At 38.4% G+C, this 19,638-nt stretch overlaps 1 protein-coding gene across 9 annotated transcripts in view; it reads right to left on the bottom strand.

Annotated features, from left to right (window-relative positions):
* Positions 1-260: 260 nt before the first annotated feature.
* Positions 261-19,638, bottom strand: part of LOC122976555 (collagen alpha-1(XVIII) chain-like) — a 53,490-nt gene continuing 34,112 nt past the window's right edge. For 3 of the 9 annotated variants that reach the window (XM_044345119.1, XM_044345118.1, XM_044345112.1), the window contains exons 6-43: positions 19,062-19,121; positions 17,147-17,292; positions 17,028-17,045; positions 15,826-16,032; positions 15,725-15,751; positions 15,545-15,607; positions 15,340-15,423; positions 15,207-15,257; positions 14,982-15,122; positions 14,736-14,789; positions 14,476-14,520; positions 14,258-14,320; positions 13,693-13,824; positions 12,811-12,876; positions 12,697-12,723; positions 12,327-12,425; positions 12,122-12,157; positions 11,308-11,394; positions 11,106-11,138; positions 10,940-10,975; positions 10,788-10,847; positions 9,536-9,613; positions 9,344-9,379; positions 9,178-9,231; positions 8,203-8,274; positions 7,992-8,057; positions 7,580-7,610; positions 7,429-7,482; positions 7,280-7,314; positions 7,036-7,161; positions 6,753-6,900; positions 6,594-6,658; positions 5,390-5,518; positions 5,267-5,299; positions 4,621-5,163; positions 4,330-4,527; positions 2,970-3,076; positions 261-2,848 (exon numbers count right to left, since the gene is read on the bottom strand). In XM_044345119.1, the coding sequence (XP_044201054.1) occupies positions 2,635-2,848; positions 2,970-3,076; positions 4,330-4,527; positions 4,621-5,163; positions 5,267-5,299; positions 5,390-5,518; positions 6,594-6,658; positions 6,753-6,900; positions 7,036-7,161; positions 7,280-7,314; positions 7,429-7,482; positions 7,580-7,610; positions 7,992-8,057; positions 8,203-8,274; positions 9,178-9,231; positions 9,344-9,379; positions 9,536-9,613; positions 10,788-10,847; positions 10,940-10,975; positions 11,106-11,138; positions 11,308-11,394; positions 12,122-12,157; positions 12,327-12,425; positions 12,697-12,723; positions 12,811-12,876; positions 13,693-13,824; positions 14,258-14,320; positions 14,476-14,520; positions 14,736-14,789; positions 14,982-15,122; positions 15,207-15,257; positions 15,340-15,423; positions 15,545-15,607; positions 15,725-15,751; positions 15,826-16,032; positions 17,028-17,045; positions 17,147-17,292; positions 19,062-19,121 (3,524 nt within the window). In that variant the 3' untranslated portion in view covers positions 261-2,634. The remainder of the gene's footprint in view (positions 2,849-2,969; positions 3,077-4,329; positions 4,528-4,620; positions 5,164-5,266; positions 5,300-5,389; positions 5,519-6,593; positions 6,659-6,752; positions 6,901-7,035; positions 7,162-7,279; positions 7,315-7,428; positions 7,483-7,579; positions 7,611-7,991; positions 8,058-8,202; positions 8,275-9,177; positions 9,232-9,343; positions 9,380-9,535; positions 9,614-10,787; positions 10,848-10,939; positions 10,976-11,105; positions 11,139-11,307; positions 11,395-12,121; positions 12,158-12,326; positions 12,426-12,696; positions 12,724-12,810; positions 12,877-13,692; positions 13,825-14,257; positions 14,321-14,475; positions 14,521-14,735; positions 14,790-14,981; positions 15,123-15,206; positions 15,258-15,339; positions 15,424-15,544; positions 15,608-15,724; positions 15,752-15,825; positions 16,033-17,027; positions 17,046-17,146; positions 17,293-19,061; positions 19,122-19,638) is intronic. The other 6 variants (XM_044345113.1, XM_044345117.1, XM_044345115.1 and 3 more) reach the window with 6 other exon arrangements.

Raw genomic sequence — 19,638 nt, forward strand, 5'->3', positions numbered from 1 at the left:
GCAACTGCTGTGATAAAAGTGATAAAAGAAAGTAAAAATTAAAAAAACACCACAGTACTTAAGTCATTGTTGCCATCATCATTAGAGAACCAATGATATAAACACCTTTTTTGTTGTAAAATACTATCAAAAATACATGCATATGCATCACCTTCCTTTTTTCTCAGTGTGCATATGTATATATCAGTTGGTGTTTGAATCTTGAAACAGAACTACATATAAGACAGTTAGAGCATCACACCATCAGTTGAAAACGTAACTCACAATTTCCACACGGGTTTATTCGATGAGATGCAGCATTTCATACAGAATGTTGCTCACATAACAAAAGAGACAGATTACAATCTGTAAAAGTTAATACAAAACGTATTGCATGTGGTATGGCTCTGTTAGTACATAACAAATGTCATTCTATCCTCCATATTAAACAGAAACTGTCGAATGACACTTAAAATTCACAATTGTGTTTGTGTCCGCTCCACTGGAGATGCCAGTAAGCTAGCTGCAGTGCATTTACTGTTCTCAATACAAATGTCCTGTAATTAAAAAAAAAAGCATTGCTCTTCAACAGTGCATAGACAAACATGTATGGCTGAATCCTTTTCAGATATCTGTACATACATTTCATTTGTGTGCTTACTATGTGCACAGATCTCTGATTTCTATCAATAGGACACTGGTCCCCATCCCTTTTCAGGATTTCAGTATGCATAAGACATCACTGTGTTTGCACATTTGCTGGATTACAAATTGTATTAATCTTTGTGAAACATCACACATCATGGTTGAAAAGGAAAAAGCACGGTTTATAAAAAATAAATATCCCTTTGTTATTGCTAAAAATATGATTTGAAAATATCTTCCCATGTAAGACAAAATGAAAAGGCTATTACTCAAGTGCTATGGGTTACAGATAAAATCAGTATAAAGGAAAGAAGTTAAAAGAAAACATATTTCATATACAATAATTAAATTTTTATCTTGCCCTCGGACACTAAGTTCATAATTGCACCTTTTTAAGAAATGAACAGCTTGATAATCATCTAAGTATGTCACCTAATATCTATTTTCCTTGCAAGTGCTGACAAATACTGTATATGAAAAGCAAAGGTGTCATTTAAGACATACAGAAAACCTGGTTTAACTCATAATTAACACTGTGTTTAGGCAGTGGAGTTGTAGATTTGGTATTTAAATGTTTTAATGTCACTGTTTTTTGGTACAATGCAAGCAGGAAGACAAGCAAAAATGACAAATCTGATTTTTTCCAAAAGTCCCGTTTTTTTGAGTTTTTTCTTTCCATTAGTTCTTTGTTTTGTTCCTCTACAGCCGATCACAGTGTTATATCCCCCCTCTGAGATAAATAAAGTTGCTCTAGTCCTGTTGTTTACTTGAATTGAGGTTTTGTTGTGTGACAAATCTTGCCAACATTTTTAAAGGGTCAATTCAACCAATTTACAAATATGTATCTCTAATGGTGTGTAGCCATGCAGATAGCTTTGGCTTTATCTGTCCAAATAGTGAGATATTTGAAATATTACCACAGTACAATGAAGGTGGATGGATTTTTTTATGCTGCTCAAATTATTGAAAAATGGCTTTTATTGACAGTAATTTTCTGAGGATTGAAGACAAGTAGCTGTTGATTGTTGGTGTCAGTGCCGTGAGCACCACAGATGAACTTCTACTCACCTCCGTTATTTTGAGGTGGAGGCAGAATTCTCAAAATCTGGGCAAATAAAACCAAAACTATCTACATAGCAAGTTACCACTAGAGGGGAGTGAAAACTGGAGCTGCAATGATTAGTTGATAATTGATTAGTTGCCAACTATTAAATTAATGAGCAACTATTTTGATAATCATTTCATCATTTTAAGTCATATCTGAGAAGCAAATTTCCAAATTCTCTGATTCTTCAAATGTGAATATTTTCTGGTTTCTTTTGTCTTCTATGACTTTAAACTGAACATTGGGTTTTGGACTGTTGGATGAGACAAAACCAGACATCTGAGGTTGCATCTTTGGCTTTGGGAAACAATAATTGACATGTTTCAACATTTCCTGATATTTTGCCAACCAAACAACTAATCAATTAATCTAGAACATAATCGACAGATTAATCGAAAATGAAAATAATTGTTAGTTGCAGCTTTAGTGAAAACATATGTTTTTAATGTAATTTGGGTGAACTGACCCTTTAAACTGGGTTGCTAGCTAGCAGCAAACAAGCTAATTTCAATATTTATATTAACATTATAGTGACTGCTAGCTGATAAGTCACAAACAGCAAAGAAAGGACAACAAAGCTGCATCTTTGGAGTCATAAACAGTTTTTAAGGCTACTTCTGCCTCAGAGTTGTGGATCTCCAATATGGCTGCCAGAGGGTTTGTAACTGTATGTCACCTGAGCTTGAGAGACTAACGCTCAACATGTAGGATAATCCTGTATAGCACCATATATGAGGGGCTAACAAACATTAATTATTATTTAGAAAAACATTTATTTACAAGGCACCACATGCGGTGCATAGATACATAAAAAGTGAGTGTGTGTGTGTGTACTTAGCAACAATGAGGATATAAGCATGAGCTTTAAGATTTCCCTTTGTCCAGTGTCGTGTGCATGTGTGTGTCTATCTCTTGGCATGGTTGACATAGCTGTTCTCGATGCACAGCAAGACGTAGGAGCTGGAGCAGCTGCTGGAGCTCTGCTGGAGCAGACTGCCACTCTGCAGCGATGATGCCATGCCGGTCAGTGCCTGGTCACCCACACGCCACGTCTCGCAGAAACTGTCAACATGCCGCTGCCCAGCGGCGGTTGACCCATGCCACATCATCTTCTCTGGCCTGGGTTAAAACAGAAACAATGACGTTTTTAATGTTTGCTATTGTATTTTATTTTCCTCTACTCATCACTTTATTTTCAGAATATTAAGAAAAAAGGTAATTAGGGGCCTTTTGGGCTCACCATGTGTTGTCATTGAGAATGTTTTTGCCATCGAAGGAGTAGAGCGGCACGTCCTTCATTTTGCCGCCATTGAAGATGGCGTCCCAGCTGTCAAACAGAACCTCATCCTGACAAATAAGAGACAACACAATTAGGACAAAATATCTAGTGCATAATTATCAGTACTAATTAAGCAAGTCACTGATTCTATCTTCATTCTATCCCTTAAGTTGCAAGTTAAATTGATTTCTTGTAAGGCTCAAGGCTCCAGCTTCCTCTTCTTAAACCTGCATCAACTGATTTTTTGGGCCACTCGGGGGCAGCAGAAAAAAGTTGTGAACACAACATTGACATACCATCACCTTTTAAGTTAATATGTTGAACTCGTTAGCAAACAGTTGCTTTCCATATTCAGCAGTTATGAGCAACATTATAATTCATTTGGAGTCGTGTTTCTGCCCACCTGGAGGATGTAAGTCCAATATTCACTCTCTTTTAGCTCTGTTTTTGCTCTCAACCAACTCCTGAGGGAAATATCGAAGAGAAAGGGTCGTGCAATATGGTACAAATTATAAGAAAAAAAGTGTTAAGTTGGTTTAGTTGGTAAATGCCCACTTAGATGTTAATTTGCAAAAGTTCTTAATAAATTAGCCTCTCAATATATTGGCATATTAGGACATTTCTTATAGTGTTTTTAAGAAAGAATCTAATATGCTAATATGTAGTTTGACAAAACAAAACTATTTTTTTTTCAAATTTACAAATGTATTGACAAGTTGAAAAACTGACAAGCATGAACCCAAAGATAATGACTTTGTACTTACCTAGTAAACCAACTTTTTCACTTTTTCTTTTTTTTATAATTTGTGCCAAACTGCACCTCCCTTTCTGTAAAATGTCCTAAAAAATACTTTTTAATGCATGCAAATACAAAATTTTCAGGAAATTAGTATAAAATCAGAGGACCTGTAAAATGAAGCATTACCGAAATATCTGGCTCTTTAGCTGCTAAATACTCCACTAAGTTCACCAGCTAGTCTACAGCTCACTGGCTCTGTCAGCCGTTTGGTGCTAAGCAGGTGGTGTACAGTGGTTTTTTAGAGCTTTTTCTCTGAAAGCGATGCAATGAGAGCGCTGAGAGTGAACCAGAACAGTAAAGTTGCAGCCGGACAGCTAAACAATGAGCTGAAACTCACTATAAAGCTCCGTAAAACCAAGGGAAGCTGCAGAGTTACTGATAATTCTCTGTAGGATCTTCACTACGATCAACAACTCATCAACAACACATCACATACCGACATTTGATACATTATTATTAAAAAAATAGCTGGTTTAAAGTATAAGTCTGGTGATATTCTTTACTCAAGCCTCTGTTAACTACCTTCAGGTTGACTATTGGCAAATGGTCTCTGTCAGCCTTGCGGACGATGCTGTGGAGATCCTGGAGCTTGGCAGACAGGAAGGCGCGGAATGTTCCTTTCATCCCAATGGCTTGAGCCTGAGAGAAGCACAGGAAATCTGCGCCCCGGATGCCCCGCATGGCACCAGTCTGAGGGCTGTTCACGGCAATCAGGTGGAGCTGCAACAAGCCCAGCAACAATGTTTACATCTACAATAAGGCCTTGTGCAGCTTTAGATGTGACTATGATGATTTAAAAGTGGCTTCTCTTACCCCTGCACCTGAGGTATGATGATGGACTGGAGTCTGGGGCACAGGGGGAGATGGTCTTCGCTGAGTGGTGACTGCATAGCGACTGTCTGGGTATGGTGGGCGTTCCTGCGCTGAATCAACAGGATGCCTACCGTCTGGTTGGTACAAGCGGTCTTTGTAACTTGGAAACCTGGGATCTGACGGTGCTGGGTACCGCGGATCCGGCTGATGTCGAGCATCAGGATGATATCTGGGATTAGGCTGGGTTGGGTGTCGGGGATCAGAGTGTGTTGGGTATCTGGGATCAGGGTGGGTTGGGTATCTGGGATCAGAATGGGTTGGGTATCTGGGATCAGGGTGGGTTGGGTATCTGGGATCAGGGTGGGTTGGGTATCTGGGATCAGGGTTTGATGGGTATCGAGGGTCTGGGTGGGTTGGATGATGGGGGTTGACCGGACTCTCAGGTGGCCTTTGGGAGTCATGTGTGGAGGTGTTGGAGTTGGAGTGTTGGTCAGGGGAGTATGGAACGGCTTGGGGAGGCTCTGCTGCTGCAACCTCATTACCCTGCAAATAATGTGCATGATATGTATTAAAACAGGACACAGTGGATGTTTTGGAAAAGAAAAAAGGTGAAAACTACTTCAAATTCCTGAAAAATAACACTCACATCTGCATTGGGCAAAGGGATGTAGCCTCCGAGCTGAAAAATTACAGGAAATAAGTGTTTGAATAGACATTGGAAAAAAATATTTTTGAGTATCTGTGCCCAGGTGCAAGATAAATATTTCACCTGGACTTGACGAACTCCATCTCGGACTCGTAAGTAGAGATCTGTTCGGTCTATAATATACACCAGAGAACCTTCAGGTTGTCTTCTAGCGGTGGATGTCATGGCGTCATAGGACCTCATCACTGTCACCTACAAACACACAAAACACTAATCAATGATCTTGTAACTTCAAAGTATATTTTTTGTAAGTAAATCTGAATTAGCGATCCTGACATATTTCTATTTAAGTCATGATCCAAAGACTGTGAGTGATGTGTGACAAGTCTGGACCCATATTTCAAACCGCTAAAACTCCCCAACTTTACTCTTATTTCTACACACACATTTAAGAACAAGATGAGTCTATTTTTTTTTTACTTTAGATTATGTAATACAGAGACAGAGAAAAGTATGCACCTTCTGAGACATGCTAGACTGTACAAAATGTCATGGGTAATGGTGAATAATACGTAATCTGAAATATGTATGATTCCGAATAGGGTAGTTTTAGATTATTATTTGCAGCTGTTGCTAAAATATTAGCTCCACGTATGTGAATTTCTACACACAAATCAATTTAAAGAATGAAAAAGGGTGATTGGTGGCTCTTCCGGCTCTGTTCATACATGTAATTAATTATGCAATCAAAGAGTGAGTCACTTGTTTAATGAGTCTTATTCTTCACACAAACACACTTTTTACTCCTAAACTGGCTCCTTACAGCATACATAAGTGTAGTTCTCAGAAGATTGATATGGGCCCAGGCCTTTCAAACAAAATTTGGAAGTTAGATTTTCTTGAGCGTCTTGGCATTAGATTCTACGGCAAATTAAAACAAATAGAAAAAGCTTGATATGATGTATTTTTCCTTTGCAGATATTGTTCCTGATTCATTGGTCATGGAAAATTTTGTAATGAGCCAACATCTGACATTAATCATTTAATTGCAGCCATGTTGTTTATCTAACTGCAGAGGCTCATGAGTCATACAAATACTTTGGCACACGTTCTTAATAAAGTCAAATTGTGTGTACTATGACTTTTTAATCTATTTAAACTATCTAGACTTGAAACAGTTCTTTAATTTGTGCTTCATGTGATTGTCAGGCCACTTCAGTTCAAATTTGGCTACAATGATTTTTCACCTTTTTGTATTTCATGATATTTCGTTGGATATTAGAGAAATTAAACATGAATATCTGATTTTATATACATGTTTTCTCACCCCTGAAGAGTGTCCAGGTACTCCAGGCGCTCCAGGTGGTCCCGGTGGTCCAGGAATATTGATAGCTGTCATTCAAAGGATGGGGTGGGGGGGTCACATGAGCTCAAATCAAAAAGAAATAATCTTGAAGTTTTGGGTATCTTTTTGAATATAACTCACTCTGTGTGCCCCCGTAAGTCCCCGGTAGGCCTGGTCCTGGAGGTCCAGGTGGCCCTGGTGGTCCAGGTTGCCCATCATAGCCTCTTCCTGGTGGACCAGGTGGCCCCTGAGGGCCTGGAGGGCCAACAATGGACTCACCTTTGGGGCCCTGATGAAATGGAGAAATATTTATTGTATTAGAATACAACAAATATGATCCAGTTATATTTATATCTGCTCTTGGCATAATTTAATGGCAACACAGATTTCATAAAGCATTAGATTTTTGACAGTGTGATCTTACTTGAGGTCCTGGCGCTCCCGGGACTCCGACTCCACTTCCTCCATAGCGGGGGTCATAATATCCTCCACCTGGTTCTCCTTTCTCTCCTTTAAAGCCTGGGCTGCCTGGTTCACCTTTAAACACATTCTGGACACAAAAGCATCAAGAAACATTCAAGAAAAATGTACACTGTTCCAACAATGGTTATTGTTTATGTTAACCATAAGCTAAAACTGTGTGGAAAATCTATCGAGTTGAGGCTTACCTTTAAAGCGTAAATATCAAAGTCTGTTGTGGTGCCTGGAAAAGAAGCAAAATGCTCTGTTTTGAATTTGTCTGAATACTGAAAAAACGGAACGTTTTCTCATTTTTAAGTTTTTTCTGCACTACAAAGCACAGAAGAAATAGCACTACCTGGTAATCCAGGTGTCCCCGGTGTTCCACGATCACCTTTCTCTCCTTTAGGACCTAAAAACAAGAGGAACAGCGATGACGTAATGAATTGAACATATTTAAACTTTTATTTTACATTTAACAGGGCACTCAAAATATGAAGTGCTCTCACCAGGGTAATACCTGGAGGTACCGTCATGTCCCTGAAATCAAAAAGGAAGACGATTAGGGACATTCAACATTATTCACATCATAAAAAGTAACAGTAAATATGTATCTAAGAAACATAAATTAAGCTGCTGATCTATAGTCAATTTAAATTCAGTTAGTTCATTTTCTTATGTCAATAAAAGCAACAATAAATACCCCAAATGTTTCCAAGTACATTTTTTTAAATGTTTTTTGATGGTTTTACATCCCAATTTTGTTACTTTTAACATATGGAAAACAGTTTATTTTTAAATGAATGGACAGGCATCAATAAATTAAGCTAAACATTCTTTATATCTTGTGCCTAACTTCCTAATTTAACAAGACACACAACTGCTGCATTACTCTGTAAAATATTTTATGTCCTGACTCACTCCAAGTCTGTCGATGGGAACAGGAGGTCCAGGAGGTCCAGGTGGACCCGGTGGACCTGGGGGACCCTGAGACACAACAAATATTGATTACTGTGTGTTGACAGACTGATCATATACGTGGTATTGTGTTTAGATGCTTTTGATGAACAAACCATGACCAGGATTTTCAGGTCTTACCTTGAACAGAAAAATAAGAAAAAGTCATACTCACAGGGTACCCATATCCAGATCCGCCACTTGAATCTCCCTTCTCCCCTTTGACACCATTTAGCCCTGGCCGACCCTACAATAAACCACATTAAGAACCATATTTGTCCCTTGACATAAAATTGGTTGGGTTTAGGGTTTAAAGGGGACATAACAGACCCAAAGGATCTGTGATATCTATGAGATGGAGCAGATAACCTACTCTCTAAGATTAGAAAAGAACAAATTTGATAAGATACAAAGATACAGAGTCCTATGATGAGCTTATTAATGCAGTAATAACCTCAACTCACCATATAAGCTGATTGATGCAGGTGTATATTTTATATATATCTTATACTGGCCCTTTATGCAGCCCTCAGTTCAGCCTCTGTCTGAAACAGGCAGTTTTACCTCCTGTCTCTTTATGGCCCCCCTCCCAATGAGCCCACTCTGTTCTGATTGGCCATCTGGAAGATAACGCCCATTCTGAAGTCTACATAAACAAACATGAGTATCACGATTTCATTTCTTTTTCTTGCTCTTTACTCAAAATGTCAGCTTCTCAAATACATATGTATATATTTGAGCACAATTCAGATCAGAAATATGTGAGTGGACAACACAAAAAACACATGGAACAACTTTAGCAACAAAGGCTACAGGTTTGACGTCCATTTGTGGGCATGTGCAAACGATCTGATATCATCATGAGGAGGAAGTAGAGGTAACTTTTCAAGAGGGGTGTTTGGAGCAGGTTGAAGCTCTGGCTTTTGAATTGCAGTTTTGGACCTTTGACCTTGTTTAACATAGATATCCAACATCATAACAGTATAAAAATAACGGAAAATCACAATATGTCCCATTCAAAGCCCCTTTTGCAGGTTTTGAAAATTTCTGCAACTCCTAGCAGTTGTAACCACATTTTGTACTTGTTTGAACAATTTTTATAAATTAATTTTTTATGTAGTAAATATAATTTGACAAGAAATCCACTTACTGGTCTACCTGGAAACCCAATCTCTCCTTTCGGGCCCAAAGGACCATGTGGACCCTGAAGAAAAGAGTTCATATGGCTCATTTGTTACATTCGCCTGATGCTGTTAGCTTACAAAATATGAGAAAAACACTCAAAAACTGGTAAACAGAAGTATGATAATACGCACTGGAGGTCCTACTGGGCCGGGAGGTCCACTGTCACCCTGTAAACAGATACAGTGACATTTTATGCAATTATTAACATTTTTGGAGTTATTTATAATCAATGTAACAGTTGATATTTAATTCCTGATGAAAAAATATATAACTAGGACAGAAAGAAACATGCTAGATGCTGTTTATATCACTGAGGTCTTTACCGGCTTTCCTGCCAGGCCACCCAGGAACATAGGTTGTCCATCAGGTCCAATAATGATACCAGGCTCTCCTTTCTCCCCCTGAACAAAACACATGCTTAACTCAAATGTTTACAGCCACTACTGGAAAAAGTACCAGTGTAAAATGATAGAATAGAAGGAAAACAAGTTAAGTGGAAGCGGAGAGCAGATATTGTTGCCCATAATCTTTTTTCAAGATTGAGATTTACAATAATTTTCTGGTCATTGGAAGATGTTAAGCATTTTCTTATGATAGCAACTTATCTTGATAACTAACATATCAACATTGTTGTCTCATGAGCAAAACATCCCATTTTCTCCAGAAAAACAAAATCATGTTTTTTTTTTAGAAAAATTACTCATTGAGTCTCAGTCTCTCATTTTAACTGACATGATGTGATTACAAATTAAATATAATGGGATAATGGGATTACAGCTAAACATATAATCAAGAAGTTGTTATTTTTGTGAATAAAAAGAAATTTTCATAACAAAAAATGGCTGCTCTTGGAAATCATGTTGAACAAAAATATAATTGTGCATCTTTAAACATGCACTGACTGATTGATTTTTTGGCCATTTGGGAGCAGCGGAAACAAGTTGTGAACACAACATTGACATATCATCTCCTTTTAAGTTGATATGTTGAACTTGTTAGCAAACAGATGCTTATTTCCACATCCAGCAGTTACGGAGCAACAATATCATCATTTATTTATGAATTATATCATTCATTTGGAGTCATGTGTCTGTTCACCTGGTGAATGTAAGTCCCATATTCACTCTCTTTAAGTTCTGCTTTTGCTCTCCACTCCTGAGGGAAATATCTGACTCTTAATCTGCCAGATGCTCCAGTATGTTCACCAGCTAGTCTACAGCTAACTTTGTCAATTTGCTGTTTGGTGCTGAGCAGGTAGTGTATAGTGGGCTTTAAGAGCTTTTTCTCTGAGAACAACTGCCTGCTGCAGCCGAAAATGATGCTATGAGAACGCTGAGAGTGAACCAAAACAGTAAAGTTGCAGACAGCTAAACAATGAGCTGAAACTCACTATAAAGCTCCGTAAAGCCAAGGGGAGCTGCAGAGTCACTGATTCTCTGTGGGTTCATCACTACAAGCAACGCTTCTGACATAAAACATTGTCATTTCATACATTGTTATTATAAAAAATATTGATTATAGCTACTTAAACGTGTGAGATGCAAAATAAATTCATTAGAACATTGATCATCCTACCTTCGGTGCATATCCTGCAGGACCGGTGTCCCCTTTTTCTCCTTTTGGTCCTATTGGTCCCTAGATCAAAACACATAATACACTGATTTCCCTCCATTTTCTTACATTGATTGGATTTTTCTAAGTTGATCTGTGATTACAGTAACACATACCGGGAATCCTGCTCGACCTGGAACACCTGCTCCCCCCTAATGAAGACAGAACGATAACACATGAAAAAGATAAAATATTCAGTGCACATGTGAAAAAGAAAAAAATAACTGCTGAGTGAAGTTTATAGTAAGATCGGTTAGGGGTCCAAAGGGTGTGTCCACTCACCTGCCCCCCTTCGTTCCAAAATATGTCGTTATACTACAGCAAGACAAAGTTAGGTTAGTTAGTATGGAGGTGAATGAATTATTCAGCAACCAGTGACTGTTAGTTTGAATGAGTGATTTAGTGAATGAGTGATTAAGTGGCAGGCTGTCATGTGAGGGTACGTTTCATATTTAAGTATGTACAGAATCAGTGCATCTCTCACATCTCCTGTTGTGTGGTAGATGGTCTGTCCTGGAGGTCCGGGAGGCCCTGGAGGTCCAGGTGGTCCGCCGTCTCGCCCTGGCTGACCCTGTGACATGAAGATCAGCCAGAAAATGAACACATACAGTATTTTTACATATTGTATTGATAAAATTATGTAATATATTCAAATGTATGATATCAGGATAAATGTATTATCTTGTTTTCAGGGGGGTAACAAACATAAACTAAGAGGAACAAACAAAAAGCAATACAAGCTCATATCTTAGTGAATAATTTAAGGGATAAAGAATTGTTTTAGGTAGTACGGATAAATAAAATGAATGCTAAAAACTATGCTAGGTAACTGAATTAGAGTGTATCAAACAATGTGCCATGATGCGTAAAAAAGATCATCCTAATATGACTCTGCAGAGATTATTATACATAATATAATAAAAATACTAGAAGTATTTGATAAACAATGTCTGTTTGTTATGTCATGTCGTAAAACGTGTATTTTACTGATATTGGAGTTGAGTTCTATCCTGTACCAAGGACCATTGTATGAGACTTTCATGTTTTATTCAGCAATAATTAGAGGTTTGTGATAAATAAAGTTTTGATGAATATGTAATACTATAATCTGCATATAATTGAACACAACAATCAGAGAAAGATAACAGAAGATCATAGAAAACAGAAGTGTTCCTTAAGTATAGCCCTGAGGCACACCTCCAAAACATGATTTTCATTACAAATTAAAATATAAAAAAATATATGTGAATATTGCAAAATATAGCCTATATGTTTTATATTTAATACATATAACTTACGCTTTCTCCTTTCTCTCCTCTGTCTCCCTTTTGACCCTAAAAATAAATAAACGAGAAGTTGTTAGTGCCATAAAAAGAAACAGATGTAAAACTGGAAGAAGTGTTTCTGAACTTGAGTAAAGAGTCTAGTGGTGTATTATTTATATAATATATAATATACAAAGGTAACAGAACAACAAAACCCAGAATTCATCCGGCTTCCTACCGATTGTCCAGGGAATCCGTCCACACCTGGAACCCCAGGTGGTCCTCTCTGTCCCTCTGCTCCTTTGTCTCCATGGTTGCCTGGCAAACCTGGTCTACCCTAGAAATCAGAATTAAAACATTTAGTAATAATTGTACTAGAGTATTAACTTTCAGAAAAGTATTCAATAATCTTTTTTTGATTTTCTTTTTAGTTTGATACAAGCTTAAATTATGTTTTCTTTGAATTTAATTTCTACTAATAAGTCTAAAAAGATGGATTTACCCTATGCTTTGTTCATACTGTTATTACATAATATAAGATGTGGAAACATTACTAGCAACTGCATTCAAACAACACACAAACAACACACTTCCTCTGTTGTACTTACTGGAAGGCCTGCAATACCCGGTGGACCCTGAAAGACATAACATAAAAGAAAACATGAGATAATGCACCTCCAGTGTAAGAAACGCAGGAATCTCCCATATGGACAACTGGGTACCTGTGGTCCAGGTGGGCCTCTGTGTCCAGGCAAGCCATTGATCACCTCACGCCCTTCCTGGTCACCCTGTAAGTAGAGGGGTAGATGGTTTGAAAGGTATCATGTAGCCATACATCCATGCAAAGGATGGAGAAGCTGTTTCTTTGGGCGCAGACATGTCAACAAAAGTACATGTGTGTTTTGTACATCTTCAGCTAGGATTGATGGACTTGACTTTGTGAATAAGCCTGATGCTGTATGATGCTATATTTTTCTTATTGTCAAGTGTCGTGGTGGCAGCATCCTGCAGGGTTCTCAAATGCTCATGCATGGCTCACAAATATGCTGTTAGATTTTATTAGTGTAATACCTCAAAATTAATGGAAAAAGGCATCAAATTTGCTTTCAAAAGAGGACATGACAGAAAAAGTATGAGAATCACCAAATTACAGTATGACCAGTTAAGATTCTAGACATCTGAATGGAACTTTGATTGGTTGAACTACTAGTTAGATTTAATGATAGTTGATATGCTGAGTTGAAACTTCAGACTATTTTCTGAACACTACACTAAGAGTAAATTTAGGTTGGTAACAGATTCACTATGTTCAGCCTCTAGTCCTTATACCCATTAACACCCCGTATTTGTATCACTCCTGTAAGATGACCACTTTTAAGGAGTCTTGTCTTTACTTGGTGGAGCCAAAAACAGTCATGTACTTGTTTTGTGTTCAAAATCAAGACCAACCAAGCCTTCTTTTAACCATAAACTTTACATTGCCTTTTTTTTGTTTCAATCCTGCAAGATGACAAAGATCTCTCACATTTATGCACTCACTTGTCAGCATGTACTAAAGCTAAAAGCTCTGTGCATGCACCCTCATATATTCAACGTCTACTCACATGGCCAAAGCCGTATGGTGGCCCTGGTGGCCCGGGGGGTCCTGGAGGTCCAACCGGTCCCATGGGGCCTGGAAGCCCTGCCAGCCCAGTCTCCCCTGCTGTACCCGCCTGTCCTTGGTCACCCCGAGCACCCTGGAGTGTGAAGGAAAAAGAAAACATGTTGGTGTTTTGTGTTTGTGGTGAATGACTGTAAGTCTTGTGTTAGATATCCTGTTGCAAGCAGGTTATTGAATGCAACTGCAACAGGAGGAAGTGAGGAAAAGTGGTCAGTGCCAAAAAAGTTGAGAGCTAGCAGTTAAGCAGAGTGAAGAAGTGATCTTTAAAAAATTAACAGATACAGAAAGATGTCATATTTGGAAAGGTGAAAGTGACTTATATCTAATTATATCTCCTCAAATCATTACAGGAGGAAATGTAGCTTGTTAAGGATGTGGTTTAGGTTATAAAAGACTGAAATCATTTCTAGCTACGTTAGATGGACACTATAGTAAGTGGGGAAATGAAAACTCGTGGAAAAGAGGGGAAAGCACCAAAGACACCCGAGTACCTGCGACCCATTACACACCGTAGAGGATGGAGCAAAGTAAGAGAACAGGCTGGTGAAAAAGTTGGAGTCTTGCGCGTCTTGCTAGAGAAAAGCAAACATGAAGGAGAGAATCTATCTGGATGCATTTGCCACCAATACGTTACTTTTATTTCAGTTCAAGCAGCAAACCTTCATTTATACCATATATGTTTTTAAAAGTAATGTGACAGATTTTGAGTAAGTAAGGTATGACTCACCTTTTCCCCAGCTGCTCCTGGAAGACCGAGTTCACCACAGTCACCCTGGAGGAAAAATAGATTTAAGAAAACATGAAAACACACTTTTTAACTTTTCCTTATCAGGACTCACAGGCTGGTTTACAGTCACGTCAACTTTAAAAGAGGAAGCCATCCATTTGTGACCATGAAGTGACACTTTCAAATCTCCAAACAAAAATAACACCATGTTTTATTTATAACCTGTAAGAAATATTCAGCATCGATCTGTGTGTCCTCACCTTCTCTCCTCTGGATCCTGGTTGACCGGGTGAACCTGGAGGACCAGGTGGCCCCTGAAAGCAGCAGACAGGGTATGTACAAACAATCAGTGTTTCATAGCTTATCACAATTCTTACAATTCAGCATAATTTTCTTACAAAGGAAAACTCTGTCAACTGAGAAAGTGATTAAGAATATTCTAAGTACGTCAGTAATTATCTTTTTAACTTGTTTGGTTATTTTTAAATAAGAGTAAAGAAACTCACTGGTAGACCAGGGGCTCCATCCTGTCCAGGTGGTCCAGGAGGTCCGAATGCTACTGGACCGTTGGCACCCATTGCTACAGAAGTACCAGGGTTCCCAGGAGGGCCTGGAGGGCCTGGGGGACCTGGAAGACCTGGAAGACCCTAGATAACAAATCACAAAATGATCACATTGTCAGCTCCTCAAATTCTTCATTTAAAATAATTTTTAAATTAAAGTCAACGTACCCGGACTTTGTCCAAGTCTGGGAATCCTGATCCCTCCATGTCAACAAACGTCTACAGAATAATAAATAAACAAAATTCAGTGTCTTGAAAAATTAAATACTGAAAGAAAAGGATGTTGGAAGTGTGGACTTACTGGGCGGTCACCGGTGCCAGGCCCAGGAGGTCCTGGTGGACCTGGGGGGCCTCTGGGTCCAGGTTGACCTTCTCCACGATCACCCTGGAAAGATTCAGAGGTCACATATTATCACCATAAATAAAATCAATGTAAAGTTCAATATCTGATTTAAAATGAAAGAAACATGATTCATCCATCCATCTTAATCCACTCTTTACGACACCTTTTGGCCTTTAGCACCAGGAGTTCCTGGACCTCCTGGGATGCCTTGTGGCCCAGCAGGACCCTGGGAAGAGGAGCAAAATGACAAGATGACTTTTTAAAAATTATCTGGAAAAGCCCATAGTTAATTTACATTTTATATAAATATTTAAAACTGTTCAATAAAAACAAAGAAACTCACAGCTTTTCCGTCCTCTCCTGGATCACCCTAAAGGATAAATCACAATCGATTAGTAACATTTACCCAAAAAACAAATTATTCTTCTAAAACTCTCTACTCACAGGCTCTCCATCAGCTCCTGGAGGTCCGGCAGGCCCATCTGACCCCGGTGGTCCTGGAGGTCCAGCGGGTCCAGCCACCTTCTGCACAACAGCGCCATCTCCAAGACTGACCACCTCAGCTGCGGGTCCAGGAGGACCAGGGGGCCCAGGAGGCCCTGGAGCCCCACGGTCGCCTTTATTGCCGGGGTATCCGAAGCCAGAATTACCCTGGTGAGGAAGAGATGACAGAGAAGATTCATATATAGCCTCATATGGACAGATAAATTAATTGTGAGCTAGTGAAGTTGCAATTGTAACTACACTCTGTTCTTGTTCCCTTTTGTAAAAGATGTCATTTTTTGGTTGTGGTTTGGTAAGAATGACGCAACTCAATTACAATTACATGTCACCTACAACTGTCATCCTGTCAGATTACAGAATTTGAAGCAGCTGTAAAACTTGTGATATGAGCTACAAAAGTGCAATTATTTCCACACAAGTAATGTTGTTGTTTAAAATACTTTTATATTTTTTCCCTCCTTTTCTAGCTTTTCTTTCTTCTTGGATGGTTGGTTCTGTGTTTGTTTGTGTAAAATAACGTCGCTGTCCAGTGAAAACCATTTTCTTTCTAAGTGGATGGAGTTTGCACAGGTAAAATAGGTTTCCGAGGTCAAGAATAAAATTTCATGCTTCACTTTTAGGCCAACACAGACAAAAGTGCTTTCCATGACAACTGAGCAAACTCCAACCACTGAAGTCCATGTGTTATGGTAGAAAATACTGGAAAAAGCTAGGTCTGTGCTATTGTACTGGACTATTTTATAAGGTCAAAAATAAACTCCCATACTGTAAAATGTGTTGTACTCTTGTTTGATTAATGAACTTCTTGATTTAATATGAGAAGGTAGATCTATGAGATTTTTAGTAAGGCAAGTCCAGAGACACCTATCTGGACTTTTTTTTTTTTTTTTTTTGCTGTGATGTGTAATTTGTTGTTTATTATGTTTATTATGCTACAATTAACTTACTCATTGGATAAAAAACTTTTTTAGTTTCATGTAATAATAAACAACTTTGTAGTTTTCCTATATAGGACACTTTATTTATAAGAGACCCAAATTTTGTTGCAGTTTTTTTACTCACCAGATAAAATAAACCAAACTAGAAGAGCAAACTCTCCTCGATGTGAATAAACCTCCAAACATGTTGCATTGTTAACGTACCTTTGCACCTTTTTCTCCCTGACAAAAAAAAAGAAAGAGAAATATTAATTTAGTCATATGTGTCAATTATCTGTGTGTCATCATGCAATCAATCAATCAGACACACAGTGACTTTTTACCTTCTGTCCTCCTCCAGCTTGTGAGGAGGAACCAGAACCAGAACCAGAAGCAGAACCAGAGTCTCCTTTCGGCCCTTGGAGACCTCTCTCCCCCTGTGTGCCTTTCTCTCCTCTGTCACCTTTCTCACCTTTAGCACCACTGGGACCTGAACGACGTGGCACATGGAATAAGTTACACTTGCAAATGCATGTTTAAAACTAAATATAAGACACACATAATAAGCATAATTGACAATTTTGGAATATCACAGAAAAAGTCTCTTTTATAATTTGAATATCTCTAATGAAAACCTGACTTTAAAGACAAAACTGTGAATGACTAGACACCAAACACTCACATCCAAGATTGCCGAAGATTGCACTGTATGAGCTTGCTGATGCTAATTATGTCAGCCAGATGAAGGTAAAGTGGACATAAAATTCTTATAAACTGCATTGTAAATAAAGAACCATAACTATAACTGTGTCATTTCCTCTTCTAGCTTCTGTCTATACAGACTTATTTCTCTAACTATCGAGACTTTTTATACCAGATATGCATGAATCACGTAATCACTGACTTCATGCATGACAATGATCAACACCACCATCACCTAGAAACTCATAACTGTAAGCAAAGTAACCATTTATGTAAAAACATAAACAGTTGCAGAAATAATTACAGTTATAAGAAAAGCACCAAAAGATAAAACCAAAGAGGTCTGTGATGAAAGAAACTGATAAGATGATGGATATGATTTGACGTTTTAAGTGAGCTGGGTGCACTGACAGTTTGAAGTCTTTCACTCAGTGGACTTGTGCGCCATCTAGTGAAGTTGATGAGATATTTTGGTTAGTGGAGGTAATGGAGAAATCTGTCCTGTAGGTAGCGCTGCTGCATAATTCATAACAACTTGGATATGATGCATTTCCTCTCCATGTATACTATGTGTGCAAATTACATTGACTTTCTCTATAAACAATCAAGTACAATTGTATATGTACATTAATAGATTTTTCTAAGTGCCATGTCTTATTTTGCATTCATGTGTTTTTTTTAATTTATTTGCCCCAAATAAATAAAACTAATTGATTAACTGACCAATGGCTTTTCATTCATTTTATTTATGTTTTCTATTTCTTTGATTACACTGAATTTATTCTAATTTGTAATTGCACTGAGTATTTTATGTTTTTTATGTTGTGAGACATTTTATAAACTTGTTTTTGAAACATGCTATATAAAAGGATTTCATTATCAATAATTAAGAATCAAAGAAAGAAAACTGCTACAAAAATTACATCAGTTCTTCATTTTACAATGCTCCCCCTCTCTGTGCAGTATATATTTATAACCGGGAATATCCCATACAGTAGCACCATGTTTGCAGTGGAATAATTTGATTAACCACATGTTGACTTAGGCATATGCAACATGGACTGTACATTCAGTATTATCTGAAATAATGACAGTGTTAAAACTAGATTTAAGACGGGGCATCAAGATAAGGTAACAAGGAAGGACCCACCTCCATGTGCATTAGCAGTGCATACTCCCAAACAAAATTACAATTAATCAAATTAAGAAAAGCCAAATGACACACAGTAAAACTGAGGCATCCATCTGTGCTCCAAGAGGGACAAAAACAGCAGAATTGGACAGCTTGCACTGAAGCTTCTTATAGATATTACATATGCAAATATTATTTTGATCAACCACAGACTGTGCTGGAACAACACAATGTCCACAAACCTCCACCAGCATGCCCACAGCTCCATATAAAGGTCCACATAAAGAGAAATGCAGCAGCCTGAGACACAAAGCTTGGTTTATACTGAGATAGGATGTCTGCATGTTGATTAGGACATAATCCTAATCATAAATCTGCCTTTCTGCATGGCGGCATCGGTAACCTTTTACCCCCAAGTGACCCACCTCTTGCGCCTGGTGGTCCAGGCCGGCTGTTGTCCACCGACGGCTGTTGATACCTGTCGTCTAAAATCAACACAAACACAACTTTACCTGCTGCTTAGCGGCTGTATGAGGGCTGCAAGTGTTGGCTTGCAGAGCGGGGCATGCAGTGCCTCATTAATATCTGTCTGAATATTTTCGGAGGAGGTGATCGAGGAAGGAACTTGTCCTAGTTTCAGAGCAACACTTGGTACCATTGTCTAATGTCTTAATGCGTTTATTCAGGGTCTTAAAAGAGAAAAGTAAATCTCAGGCAGTTTTTTTCAAAGTGTCAGCTGACTGTCTGGTGGCCATTTATGCTCATGTAACAGTACAAACCAAAACTTTTCTAACTATCCACCTGAGGGAGCTAAAGAGTTTTAAATCACGTCATCGTGCTGAAACTCTGCTGCAAAACTCCACACACCTTCAGGTCCAGACATGCACCCTTATGTGCATATTTCAGGATTAAAAGTGCAGTCGTTTACAAGACACTTCTCTGGCAATGGCTGCTGTATGATTAAAAGCTTCCATTACACTTCTCCCGCAGTGTGTTTACTGC

The sequence above is a fragment of the Thunnus albacares genome, chromosome 24 (genome assembly GCF_914725855.1).
Source record: "Thunnus albacares chromosome 24, fThuAlb1.1, whole genome shotgun sequence".
NCBI classification, from domain to species: Eukaryota; Metazoa; Chordata; class Actinopteri; order Scombriformes; family Scombridae; genus Thunnus; species Thunnus albacares.